General features: G+C 35.8%; 2 protein-coding genes across 2 annotated transcripts; both read left to right on the top strand.

Moving 5' to 3' along the window:
* Positions 1 to 471: 471 nt before the first annotated feature.
* LOC105811456 (olfactory receptor 52J3) lies at positions 472 to 1,407 on the top strand. Its single transcript, XM_012645650.1, has one exon. It carries the CDS (start codon positions 472 to 474, stop codon positions 1,405 to 1,407), a length of 936 nt encoding a protein of 311 aa, XP_012501104.1.
* A 12,179-nt stretch (positions 1,408 to 13,586) lies between these two features.
* Positions 13,587 to 14,522, top strand: LOC105811460 (olfactory receptor 52J3-like). Its single transcript, XM_012645654.1, has one exon. The coding sequence runs from the start codon at positions 13,587 to 13,589 to the stop codon at positions 14,520 to 14,522; it is 936 nt and encodes a 311-aa protein (XP_012501108.1).

The following is a 14,522-nucleotide window of genomic DNA, read 5'->3' as shown; positions in this document are numbered from 1 at the left end:
GATAAATGAATCATTATAATTTTTTTCAGTTTCTAATTATGGAAGTATCTTGTATATCTGTGCATGTGACTTTGCTTTCCCATCTGTCTTTTTTTGGATTAAGTCTACATTTCCTTTGTGTGTGTATCTTTCATTTTCTTGTGTCCCTCTTGAATCAGGGATTTACAAAGGGTACAGAGCATATTAAATTATTCCATACTTAATATCAAGTTCTATGTCATGGAATTCTGTAACATTGACACACCAAAAATTAGGATTACATTAGCATAAGAATTAGGTTCTTTGAGACTGATCAATTCAAATGACAGAATGTAATTTAAGCTACATTAACAGGACTCTCCAAATAGCACTCTATGTATATTGAATGAAATAGTAATGTAATTATTGTTACTCCAAACTCTAATGTTATTCTTGTCTTGCCCACCTTCTCTTATAGGTCTGGTAGCTATTCCTAGATTATCATTTAGAAGGATGTTTTCTTATAACAAGAGCATTTTTCACCCAGCCACATTTTTCCTGATTGGAATCCCAGGTCTGGAAGACATCCATGTCTGGATCTCTCTGCCATTCTGCTCTGTTTACCTTGTGGCTTTACTAGGCAACACCACCATTCTGCTAGTCATCAAGGCAGAACAGAGCCTCCGGGAGCCCATGTTCTACTTTCTGGCCATTCTGTCAACAATTGATTTGGCCCTTTCTACAACCTCTGTGCCCCGCATGCTGGGGATCTTCTGGTTTGATGCTCATGAGATTAACTTTGCAGCTTGTGTGGCCCAGATGTTTCTGATCCACAGTTTTACTGGCATGGAAGCTGAGGTCTTACTGGCTATGGCCTTTGACCGCTATGTGGCCATCTGTGCTCCCCTACACTACACGACCATCTTGACGTCCCAGGTGCTGGTGGGCATCAGCATGCTCATAGTGATTCGTCCAGTCTTGCTTACAATTCCAATGATCTATCTCATCTACCGCCTACCATTTTGTCAGGCTCATATAATAGCCCATTCCTACTGTGAGCACATGGGCATTGCAAAATTGTCCTGTGGAAACATCCATGTCAATGCTATCTACGGGCTGTTCGTGGTTGCTCTCTTTCTTCTGAACCTGGTACTTATTGGCATCTCATATGTTTACATTCTCCGTGCTGTCTTCCGCCTCCCATCACAGGATGCAAGGCTAAAAGCCCTGAGCACATGTAGCTCCCATGTTGGCGTCATCTGTGTTTTCTACATCCCCTCGGTCTTCTCTTTCCTTACTCATCGATTTGGGCACAGCATACCACGCTATATTCATATTCTTATCGCCAATCTCTATTTGGTTATCCCACCTTCTCTCAACCCCATCATTTATGGAGTGAGGACCAAACAGATACGAGAGCGAGTGCTCTATGTGTTTACCCAAAAATAAGCTTCTTACCTTGTTCTTTTACTAAAGTGTTTGATCTTCTCGGAAAGACTTCTATGATCTTGCCTTAAGAAATATCTCCTGGTCCTTACCTTACTGCTGTATTCGCAATACAGGTTGGTTTGTTCCTGACTTCTGATGAATGGATTTTAAACCTGGCAGAAATCTCATTGTATCTCAAGTTCAAGGATTGATGAGCTATCCTAAAAGAGCCATCCTAGGAAAGAGCTGTGTCGTCTCTAACTGCATGACCTCTTGTAGAGCCCTTGACAGGCTAAGGCTGTTTCTTTTCTGGGGAAAGAACATATTATACTGGGTTTAGGATGATCTGTGATTAGAGATATGTGGTACTAGGAATTTGACACTGTACTTCATTTATTACTTCTTTCTTTCCTTGTTTCTTTTCTTTCTTCTTTCCTTGCTTCTTTTCTTCCTTCCTTCCTTCCTCCCTCCTTAAGGCTTTCTTTCTTTTTCTTCCTTTCTTTCTTTCTTCCTTTCTTTCTTCTTTCTTTCTTTCTTTCTTTCTTTCTTTTTTTTTCTCTTTTACTTCTACTCCTTCATGCATATATGCATATGATTATTCCTTTAATTTATATGCATTCGATATCTGGCCCTGTGGAGCTTGCATTCTGTTGTGCTCTCATAAAGCCGATTTCATGGGTTCAAAATAATTATTGCCAAATCTGTAGCTTGAAGTGGAATTGTCTGCCAAATACATAAGACTCAGGGCAAAGATAGCCAAAAACCCACATAATTTCAAAACTGTATCTCAGTAATTCCAACATAACTTCTCTCTGATTGATTCTGTATATTTGTATTCATAGCATAAAATAAGTGTGGCCTTGTTTTAATTTAATTATGTGTAATATTTCTATGTGATATATGCTAACTTTTCCTATATCTTTAGCCAGTTTTGGTCTCTCAATTTACATTTAACCTAAAATAGTCCATCCCAAAATTAAAGACCTCTTTTTCGAACTCATAATCTATCTCTCATTCTCACACAGACTTTATTGCAGAATATGTCAGACCAAGCTATGAATAGCAATTTTTCTCATGAGACTGAGCGCTTTCAATTGATTTAATGAAATTTCCAAAGAACAAGCAATTAATGACTCCTTGTATCATCAGACTTGTCACTTGGCTTTTTACAATTGTAATTATTTTATCTTATACAGTTTATTTAAAAATAAACTAAAGAAAAGCTATCACAAAATATCTTTGTTCCCACAAACCAGAATTAACAAGTTTTTATATTATACCTATCTAAAAGATAACGCTTAATAAAATACACACAACGTTAAAGTTAAAATCACCTTTAACACTCCCCAACAGATTTTCTCCCTATTTTTCTAGAGACAAAGTCTAGCAGATATTTTTTTGATATTATAGTAAAAATTTTAGTTTTACAGCCAATCACAATATTATTGCTAAATCATTTGTTATTAATTTATGTAGACTAAAGTACACTGTGTTTTCTTTTGTAACATTGATTTCATTTATGTATTCATTTATTAATAGATAACCACCTTATTTTTTTAACTAGAAAATATGCTGCACATCCTTGTATGTATTTATGTGTATATTTTTAGTTTATTTATCCAGGTTTCAAACAATGAAGTAGAATTAATAGGTAGCAAGATTTTAATCAATTAGAATATATTTCTGCTTCTATGATCTTTGTTTTTGATTCACTTTTTAATTTTTCATTTCCTTTTACTTTCCTTTTCTCTCACTTTTATGCTTTTATTATTTAATTAAGTTCCTTTTTTTTTTAGAAAAAAATCCTCCCCCACTGACGTCTGAAAGTTGCATATTCTATATTGCTTCTTCTATTAGGTATTATTACAATTTTAACTTTCCTAATTTCACCTTTTGGTTTTCTAATAAAACTAATTTGTGACTACTATGAACAAACAAAAATATTAGTCCTTTTACATTTTTCCATTTTTCTTCTGCATCCATCTCTCTCATGTTGCTGTCATCTGGAATTGTATTTCCAGATTTAAAAATTGAAATAAACTATTTTAATGACAATTTTTATTTAATAAAATACATTTTTAACAATTTATTTGTCTCACAAATGTTCGTGAATATCTTCTTCCTTAAAGATTCACCAATCATCACAGAACACATCTAGTATTTCCCATTCTAGCTCTGCTGGCAGACAAAACAGCCTGCCTCTCACAGCCAACTAGCCCCTGCTCCAATGCCATCAAATTGGTATTAACTGATCAACACTTATGTGCACATATAGTAGTAACATTCATCAGGTGTCGGGCAGATGGGAGGGAAGAGGAGGGGATGGGTATATTCACACCTAATGGGTATGGTGCACACTGTCTGGGGGACGGACATGTCTGAAGCTCTGACTCGGGTGCGGCAAAGGCAATATATGTAACCTAAACATTTGTACCCCCATAATATGCTGAAATTAAAAAAAATAAAAATTAATTATAATTTTGTGTCTCAATGTCTTCATTTTCCCTCATAACTTAATAATAGAACAAAAAATTATAGAATTTTGGAACAAAATTTTATTCTATCAGCTTTCTAAATTTATTTTTCAACTTTTTTTTCCTAGTAACCGTGCTATAATGAAACATATAATGCCAATCATTTTTTTTAAATATGTTGAAAGAATTTCTTTGTTCTTTGGAAAGAAGTTTGATGTTCTGAAATAGTATTATATTAAGTAGACATTTACAATTTTTAAAAAAATAATGGTCAGAATTTAGTAGGACCTTACATTCTGAAACTCTGAATCTCTATTATTTCTAAGGGTTTTCAAATTTCATTTCTTTAATCTTTCTTATCAACTTTCTTTCCCATTCTTCTGTAAATATTTAAAATAAAATTTGAACTTCTTATCATTTTTCCATGCATTTTAACTTTCTTTCTTTCTTTCCATCACTTTATCCACTTTGCTGTAGTCGTGAAAATTCATCCACTGACCTTAACACTCACAATTTTGATTGTCAGCAGTCTCCATTCTATTCTTCTGTTTCTCAATATAATTGCTTTTCAACTCTTAAATATTCTATGTCCAATCGTTTTCACAAAACTTTGTTTTCTGCATAGTTGTAGTTTCTCTCTCTCTTTCTCCTTTCTCTCTCTCTCTCTGTCTCAGACACACACACACACACACACACACACGCACACTCTTTTTCTCTTTATCCTTCTATGTTCTCTAATTTCTCTAATGCTACAAACTTCATGCATTGTAATATCCTGATCTGGTTTCTTGTCAATTCTACTTCACACAATTTGTTACTTTTTTATTAACTTTTTTTAATGTTGTGAATAATCTTGGAATATTTGATGACTATTTACTTTGAGCTTTCCTTTGCCTTACTAGACTCTTCAAAGAACCTTCCTGAGAAATCTTGCAGGTTGGGTTTTCTTAGAAAGCATGTTCTGAGATGGAGATTTGCATGTAAGAAGCTTACTTCTTACATGTGTGGTGGTGGTAGGCAGGATATTGGTTCCCTAAGGAGATCCATGTACTAATCCCTAGATTTTGTGAGTAACTTAAGTTTCATGATAAAAAAGGATAAGATTATAGATGGAATTAAGTCTACTAATTAGCTGATTTAAAGATGGGAAGAGTATCCAGGATTATCCTTGGTGGCTCAATGTAATCATAAAGGTCCTTAAAAGTGGACAATGGGAAAGTGAACGGAAGGATCGAATTCAGAGGAGATGTGAAAACAAAGCAAGGTCAAAGTATATCATCTAATAAAGGCCCAACCATCCAATGCTGGCTTTGGAAATGGAGAAGAAGGCCATGAGTCAAGGAATGTGAGCAGCCCATAGCAGCTGGAATAAGCAACAAAACAGATTCTCACCTAGAGCCTTCAGAAGGAAATATAGACATGCCCATACCTTAATTTTAGCCCAGGGAGAAACTCACCATCTTTCTATCCAAAACACTGTAAGATTTTTTTGTTGATTTAAGGCACTGGATTTCTGGTAATTCAGTATGGTAACATTAGAAAACTAATACAGCTGTGCTCTCAAGATCAACATGTTAATGAGGTGGATGAAGAAACAGGGAGAAAATAATTAGTGATGTAATGGCAACAAAGCCCTCAGCCAGACATGCGGGGAACTCTGGAGCTGGGATAGCCCTTCATGGTTGTCCTGAATTGGGGTGAATCTTGTAAGCCTGTAGACTACTTCACCAACCAGTCATGATGGGGGCTCCTGTGGGAGGGGGATTTGATTTGGGGCAAGGGGAAGAACCAAAGTGAGATTCAGCTGAGAGTTCTCAGTCACATCCCCAATAGTTGGGTCATCAAGAGAAATGAGTACTTCGTACCTGGAAGAGGGGTATGGGTGACACACCATAGCATCCACCACCAAACTCAACTAGGGTATAGGTTTTTTGTAGTGGGGACACTACTCTGTAACTCAACCTAATTTTATAGGAATTTACCCTTTGTTCCTTCTTGCCTCTGGCTTGAAAATCTCAAGACCTACAGAAATATCCATATTTCTCCTGGTATTTAAAATGTTACTACCCTTTGTATTTGCAGGTATATTCCAGTCTGCTTATTCCTGTCCTCTAATAATTGTTCCTGTTGATTTTCAAGTTATACATATACATTTATGACTCACTTATTTTTAATATAAATTGTAATATATCTACAGCTTTTTTGGGGGAGTGACAATAGTTACACAGACTAACAATGTATTAGTGGAGATTCTCACATTGTTTTTTAAATGCATGGAAAATCTTTTTTTAGCATATCCTATTGGACAATAAAGTGAATAGATTTTTAGTAATTATTTGTGATAGTATCTTTTTCTCATCTTATTGTAGCGGCTAGAACTTCATTACTTTTTTAAAATATGATTTGAATAAGATAGGTTATAATAATATACAACCTTGTCTTGTTTTCAATCTTAGAGGGAAAGAATCTATGTTCTCACCATTAAGTGTGATGTTATCTGTAGTTGTGGTTTCTTTGTAGATATTCTTTATTATGTTAAGGAATTTATTCTCTAGCCTCAGTTTGCTGAGAGTTGTCATCATGATTGGGTGTTTGATTTTGTCAAATTTTGTTCTACATCAATCTATATAATCATATAAATTTTCTTTTTAATCATGTTGATTTGGTGGATTACTTTGATGATATTTGAATCTTAAACCAGCCTTAATATACTTGGGACAAATCTCACTTGGTCATGGTGTATAATTATTTTATACTTTGTTACATTTGGTTTGTTAACATTGTTAAAGTTAAAGTTTTGCTTCCTTCCTTCCCTCCCTTCTTCCTTCTTTCTCCCTTCCTTCTTTCTTTCCCTCTCCAGCTCCCTTCCCTGGAGATTCCATTTCTTCTATCTTCTGTCACTTTCATTCTGCTATTGAGAGCATCCAGTAAGTGCCTTTATTTTTTTAGTTTCTGTTATATTTTCAGTTCAAAATTTTTACTTGATTCTTTCTTTTATAACTTCCATATGTTGTCTGGTAATTTCTATGTTTTCATTTATTTCAAGAGAATTTTAATTTTTCCATTTTCAGTATCTATGGATTCATAACAGTTGTACATATGTATGGGGTATTTTTAACAAATTTTTATAATAGTTGCTTTAATATCCTTTTGTATAATTCTGACATTTCACTCATTCTTTTGTCAGTTGATGGCTTTTTCTTTCAAGTTGTGATGCTTTTGTTTCTTCATTAAACAGGTGATTTTTTTTTTAATTGATCTTGAATATTTTGTCTACTATGTTAAGAGATTTAGCAGGCAGTCACACAGTTTAGGTTTAGCATGCAGATTTTTGCCTATATTTGTGGGTTGTGGTTCCTATGGTGGTTTAATTTTCAGAGCTTTTACAATGTTAGTCAGCTTGTTTTATTTTGTGCTTCTGGACTCCGGTTGGTCACTGTTAATGCTGCTTGAGGAAGAAGAAGCAGTTTTCCTAGATTGAGCAGTCAGCTGTCTCTCAATGGAACAGAATATGAAAAGGTGTGGTGGCACATCCTCCAATGCACTCCCTCTCCCCAATGCACACACACACAAACACACACATACACACACCCCCCTTTGTCTCTGGATGGAGGAAAAGAGTCTTCATCCAGAAGAAGGAGAGGCTTTCTAGATTTGGTTGCTTGTTACGTGTGCATCTCTTTCTCTATTTTTGCCTGCCCCCACCTCTGCCCCAGTGTCTCTTGGTAGGTAAGATAGTCTTGGACTACAGAGGCAAAGAGGCTTCCACAACAAGACTGCCAGTTGTAGTTGGATCTTTCCTGCTGGTTTCTTCCTTCCTGCAACATATCTATCGATGGGAAAGGAAAATCTCAAGACCCATGGGCAATGAAAGTGCTTATTTTTGGTGATTTTTCCAATTAATCTCCTTTGCTGGTCATGTCAAGCCCACCTTATTTTTGCCAGCTGAACAAACATTCAGTCTGGGGAAGGAATGAGCCTACTTTGGCTTCCTTCTGTTTCTAGGTCAAGAGTGAGGAAAAAGAGTCACCTTCTTTGGTGGGATAGGAGAACACAACATGCTTTGCTGCTGTGCTTTTCCCTCTAGTCTTAGGGTCTCAAACCAACTGAACTCCATCTTTTCATTTTTCAGAGTTTTCCTTTAGTTTTCTATTGTGCCATTGGTAGAATTTACAGTGTTCCTTAGCTGAGAGAAACAAGGAAAAATATTTCTATTCCTTCTTGTCTGCACCTAAAGCCTCAGTTGGTTTAGAATAAAATGTTTATTCAGAATAATATAACTTTTAATAAAGAATTCAATTAGATATCTTTGGTTCAAGCTGTCTAGTATAACACTTTAAGTAAATCTAAATTAAGCAAAATGTAGTCTATGTCAGTGTAAGATGAGTTAAAATAATACAAATATACTTGGTAATGAAACAATCCTACATTACTGAGTTAACAAGAATGCGATGAACAAGCATCTTAAACTTCACTAATTATTTCTCCCACATCAAGTCATCTAATAAGAGAAATGGAGCTGTAATTAAGATGGCCAGTCTCTCTCCATTTCAGAGGCTTTACTTAAGCTTCTTATTTATTCCTCAAGCCAGGTAGCTTAATTATTTCTTTGTAAGATTGTCAAAACAATAAAACACAACAACACAAAACGAAAGTAAAACAACTAGAATTCTACTCACTTGAATAATAGAATGTTTATGTGTAATTCACTAAACAAGGAGAATGTGGCAGATATGTTGCTCTGTGACATTCAGGAATTGGAAGCCAGCTGCTTAGCAAAGTGCATCCTTTACCCCCATCAGAACTCCTTTTCTGACCTAGGGACACAACTGTCTCAGGTCCAGCATTGATCTGAGGAGTAAATTCAGAGGTCGGATCAGGAGGCTCTGCCTAACTGTTGAAAGAACATGCTACTTATCTAGAATGTTCTATCTTTTTTTTTTTATGTGGAACAATTTGTATTCTTTCTGTAGAAGTAATTCTTACCTGCTTTTTTTCTAACCCTTTTCAACAAGGTATTCCTATTTTAACAAAAGTGGTGGGTGATAGTACAGAGAACTTTGGCTTGATTTCAGGTAGTATCAGGATAAACCTAGTGTTATCTTCTGTTATCCCCTAAAAGGTTACATGAAAAAGAGATACAATTGCACATCTTGAGTGAGATTGCAAGTTCAAGCAAAACCATGCATCCTGATTGATTCGGCAGATATGAACTCCTCAGCATCCCACCTGTCTCTAAAAATTGGACACCAAAACTATTGCTATGGCTAGAGAGACATATTCGCTCAAATAATGGACAGATCTGAGGTGTTTTAGTAGGCGTTCAAGCAATGCCACCTCTACATATATGTATTTTTGGATGTTTATATAGTGACATGTGCATGTATTTTAAGTGAAATCCTTACAATAGGATTCTAGAAACTTTAACAAGGTTGTTGAAACATTAATTAGACTCAAGGTTCAAAAAGAGAAAGAACAGATAGTACAGTATATTGATTAACAGCGTAGATTTTGGAATCAGACATTTGGGTTAAAATTCCATCTTTGTTAGCTACTTGCTGTATGGCCTTGGAAAAGTTATTAAAATTTTCTGTGGCTCAAGTTTTTCATATGTATAATGGAAATAAGCATATCCTCATAGCCATAGGGTGGATTTTAAGATTAAATAGGTTGACATGTAAAAAAACATTGTAAAATACCTTGCACATACGTCTTAACTAACAACAAATTAAGTAATAGCAGTCCTTATTGGAATAATAAGTAAAGGTGTTTGTATGAAGGTCTCAGAGGAACAAATATGGGGGTAGAACATATATCTTTAGGACATTTTAAAGTATAAGTAAAAGAAAACTTGATCTTACTTGATTTGTTTAAACATTAAAGAAAATTTGTCTCATCTTAAAAAAAAAGCAAAGATGTTGACTTGAGTTCCTTGTAACAAAGAATTGGTCTGATTCTTTGTAACCAAGGAATAAGTTTCTTTCAGGATTTTAGAGATGTTACAGTGTGATTCACGTTGAAACTGAGACTGACTCCTGTCATGGTCCTGGGACTTCTATCAGCAACTCTTTTAAGATACTTCTTCATTCACAACCAGTCCCCGCAAAAAAAAAAAAAAAAAAAAAAAATAGATATAACCTTACCTAATGTTTCTCAACCCAGGTCCTGAAATTAATTAATACTGATTGAATTTATCAGCTACATGCTAATAAGATATGAATTTATATATATGTATATATATATATATATATACACACACACACAAACACATACACACACACACACACACACACACATATATATGGGTGTGGGAATGCGTATCTGTGAAATTTTGAATTTTTGAAGATTCAAATATAAGGTTTCTGTGGTATAACTGGAAAAACGAAAGAGACGGATGATAGAGTTAACTTTGTACTTTGAAGCCTGTACTTTCTATCTTAATCCAGATTATGCTATTTGTTCAGTGTTGTTTAAGATACCTGCTTAAATGTGTAGTAAAAATATAACAATTCTTCCACTCAAAATATTTTTTTCTAGTAAGAATGAATAATATGTATATATTTGACTGAAAAATGAGTGACAGAATGTTTAAGGTAAATGAAAACACGAAGACCAAATGTTATAGACTTAGTGGTGTGCAAGATTTCTCGATCTGGTTTGTCCAAGGTATGTGAACGTGATGTTGTGAGCTGACTTCAGTGAAAACTAAAACTAATTTGAATTAACTACTTAAAATCTGCAACACGTTGTACTATTTATATTCACTACCTAATATCTTTCTGAAAACACCGTATGTTGTTGGTACTGTTATCACCCCTAACTTTCCAGTTGAGAAAACTGGGATATAGAGATATTATACTTAGTAAATCATTCAAACTGGCACAATATGTGGAAAACTCAGTACTTGAACTGAAGCAAACTGATTCCAGGTTTGGATATTTTTACTACTCATCTCCAGCCTCTATATTATAGATATGAAAAAACCGGCAATGGGACAAGGAGAAAGAATCTTGGACAGAGGACAGTGTGATCAAATACTCATAGATCTGAATTCATAGTTAAAACCTTCAATGACCTTAGAGCACAAGGTCACTGAAGGGGAATAGTGAGTCCTATTCCTGAAAATGGAGTCTGAAATTCTAGTTATTATGTTTTAATTTAGGTACGTAATACGGATCAAGTACTATTTTATCTAGAAAACAACAACCGATAGAATTTGGCTGTAAAATTTCACATAGAGGGAAACGATATGTCTCTATCTTTATGCTATACATAAATAATCTATGTGGTTTTGTCCCTACATCTATATTTTTCTGTATGTAAATTCCCTTCCACATTAGTTTTCTTAGGCTTCTGCTTCTCTTGGTCAGAATTTAGAGGTTTTGCCTGTGATCCCAGAAGATTCAATCCCCTGGTGCCATTTAGACTAGAACACTGAATGAACTCAATTTTTCCAATGTTCAAAACAACTAGAGCCTTAATATAAAACTCTTCTCTTTGGACCATGTTAAAAAAAAAAAAGAAAGAAAAAGAAAAAAGAGCTGTTCTGCTTGATATTCTCCTCCAGTCTCTATTCCTGTGGAAGAATGAAGTACCGCAGGTGAATTTTCTCTTGATTTAGGTGTGTATGACATTCAAATTAAAGAGGGAGAATCAAAGGTGGCTGAGAATCGCTGGGCTTGATATGCATTCCTTAATGCAATTTCTGAATCTACCCGGGGGAGGGAGAAACTTGCAACTTTTAAGTGTACACGGGTGTCTTTAAAATATCTAGGAGATTCAAGCCATTTAAAATTTATCTATGGAGTGGTTATATGGTTGGTTGATAAAGCATCACTTTTACTTCTGCTATGGGTTATAGGTAATGAAATGGACTTTTTTTTTCTTTATAACAATTTTTTTTTATTTCAGCATATTATGGGGGTACAGATGTTTAGGTTATGTATGTTGCCCTTGCCCCCCCCACACACTAAGTCCGAGTTTCAAATATGTCCATCCTTTGGGTGGTGCGCATTGCACTCTTTGTGTATGCAAATACCTGTCCCCTCCCCCCTCCCCCCTGCCCAACATCCAATAGATGTTATTCTTATATGTGTACTTATGTGTTGATCAGTTAATACCAATTTGATGGTGAGTATGAAATGGACTTTTACAGCCCTATAAAAATATGAGATATGCAGTGGTATATTTTTGAGACTGCATTTCCAGAAGTGACCGCAAGATGGGGAATCAGGGTGTCTGAAGGGCTTGTTCTTGTCCAATAGCCTGCCACTGAGCCAAAGCACTTAAATGGACATCTCAATTCAGTAAATAAAATAAAATAAAATAAAATAAAATAAGATAAGGGGCAGACTTTGCACCATACAGCTCATGAGTTCCCTCTTTCTCTCTGTCTCTCTCTTGCTCTCTATCCTATAACCTCATAATGGATATAACGTTTATTTCATTTTTTCACCTTGATCCTTGATATGTTGTAAAAAACATGGAGTTATACAAAGGTTACAAACATTAAAACATGAACCTGTACTACTTTGCCGTGGTCTTGAATAATTCTTCCTCTAGTTGGAGACCCAGGGAAAATCAATTTCATTATTTGAGCTTATGACTACCCTGGTTGCTTTTCCATCATTTCAAAGGCATTGAAAGAGCATTCTTCTATATTTCATTTAGGTAATTGCAAAAATCAAACTTCTCTCCAATTACACTTTGTTATTCCATACATTTTTGTGTCATCAAAAAATGCCTTCCCGAGGTCCCTAACCCCAGGAAGTGTTTTAGGTTGTCCTCTACCCACCTTCCCACTGAGTTAATCAGGCAGCAAGTGTGAACCCAGTATGTGCTGGTTCTGAAGCTGTGGTAAAATCAGCAAATATTTTCAGAGAAACTGATATAGAGCAAAGAGTGAATGAAGCTTTCAAAAACAACTAGAAAGCACCACTACTGTAATACTCCAAAATGAGCCCTCACGAAATGGGATGGAATTAAGACAACAGAAACATCAGTCAAAGTCTCCAGAAGGTTTATTATTATTTTCTTTCTGAGCTCTTTCATGTTCAGAGGTATATGACCCAGACTGTGTCTGCTCATCAGCAGGATTCCCAGCGTGGCTATGCTTTTGTTTCTGATACCTGTGTCTCATATTTTGTTACTGTCCTTTTGACAGGATGTTAGGCTTGATCATGATTTTAGCTCTACATCACTAAATGATGAATATATCATCAGAAGCATTTCTACAGTATGTAATTATTGATGTAACTTGTACATCTGCCTCTGAGACTTTACTTTCTTACCTGTCTGTCTCTTTTTTGGGTATGTCTGAATTTTCTTTGTTTGTGCATCTGTAATTATTCATGTGTCCCTCTCTAGTCAGGGTACTCTCAAATGGTACAAGGCATATTAAACATTCCAGATTTAGTATCAAATTATGTCTTAGAACTCTGAAATGTGTTTTCTGATAAGACTCACATGTAAAATATTAGGATTATATCACTATAAAGATTAAGCTCTTTGAGACTGGTCCATCCCAATGATTATGGCTCAAAATGGAATAAAAAAATACATTAACAGGACCATGCAAATAGCAAATGTTTTCATTTTCAATCTACAGGTATTGAATTAAACACTAACCTAGTTATTTTCATTCCAAACTCTTATTTGACATTCTTCTTCTCTCCCCAGCTCCTCCTCCTAAAAGTAGCAACTTTTTCTACATTGTCATTTGGAAAGATGTTTTATTATAACAAGAGCATTTTTCACCCAGTCACCTTTTTCCTTATGGGAATCCCAGGTCTGGAAGACATCCATGTCTGGATCTCTCTGCCATTCTGCTCTGTTTACCTTGTGGCTTTACTAGGCAACACCACCATTCTGCTAGTCATCAAGGCAGAACAGAGCCTCCGGGAGCCCATGTTCTACTTTCTGGCCATTCTGTCAACAATTGATTTGGCCCTTTCTACAACCTCTGTGCCCCGCATGCTGGGGATCTTCTGGTTTGATGCTCATGAGATTAACTTTGCAGCTTGTGTGGCCCAGATGTTTCTGATCCACAGTTTTACTGGCATGGAAGCTGAGGTCTTACTGGCTATGGCCTTTGACCGCTATGTGGCCATCTGTGCTCCCCTACACTACACGACTATCTTGACATCCCGGGTGCTGGTGGGTATCGGTTTATATATTGTAATTCGCCCAATCTTGTTTGTACTTCCTTTGATCTATCTCATCTACCACCTACCATTTTGTCAGGTTCGTATAATAGCCCATTCCTACTGTGAGCACATGGGCATTGCAAAATTGTCCTGTGGAAACATCCGTATCAATGCTATCTATGGGCTGTTCGTGGTCGCTCTCTTTCTTCTGAACCTGGTACTTATTGGCATCTCATATATTTACATTCTCCGTGCTGTCTTCCGCCTCCCATCACAGGATGCAAGGCTAAAAGCCCTGAGCACATGTGGCTCCCATGTTGGGGTCCTCTGTGTTTTCTATATTCCTTCAGTCTTCTCTTTCCTTACTCACCGATTTGGACACAGCATACCACGCTATATTCATATTCTTATCGCGAATCTCTATTTGGTTATCCCACCTTCTCTCAATCCCATCATTTATGGAGTGAGAACCAAACAGATACGAGAGCGAGTAATCTGTGTTTTTATTAAAAGATAG

Source organism: Propithecus coquereli, unplaced genomic scaffold (genome assembly GCF_000956105.1).
Source record: "Propithecus coquereli isolate 6110/MARCELLA unplaced genomic scaffold, Pcoq_1.0 Scaffold235, whole genome shotgun sequence".
NCBI lineage: Eukaryota > Metazoa > Chordata > Mammalia > Primates > Indriidae > Propithecus > Propithecus coquereli.
Note: the sequence above shows the minus strand (reverse complement) of the source record. Positions and strands in the feature narration are given on the sequence as shown.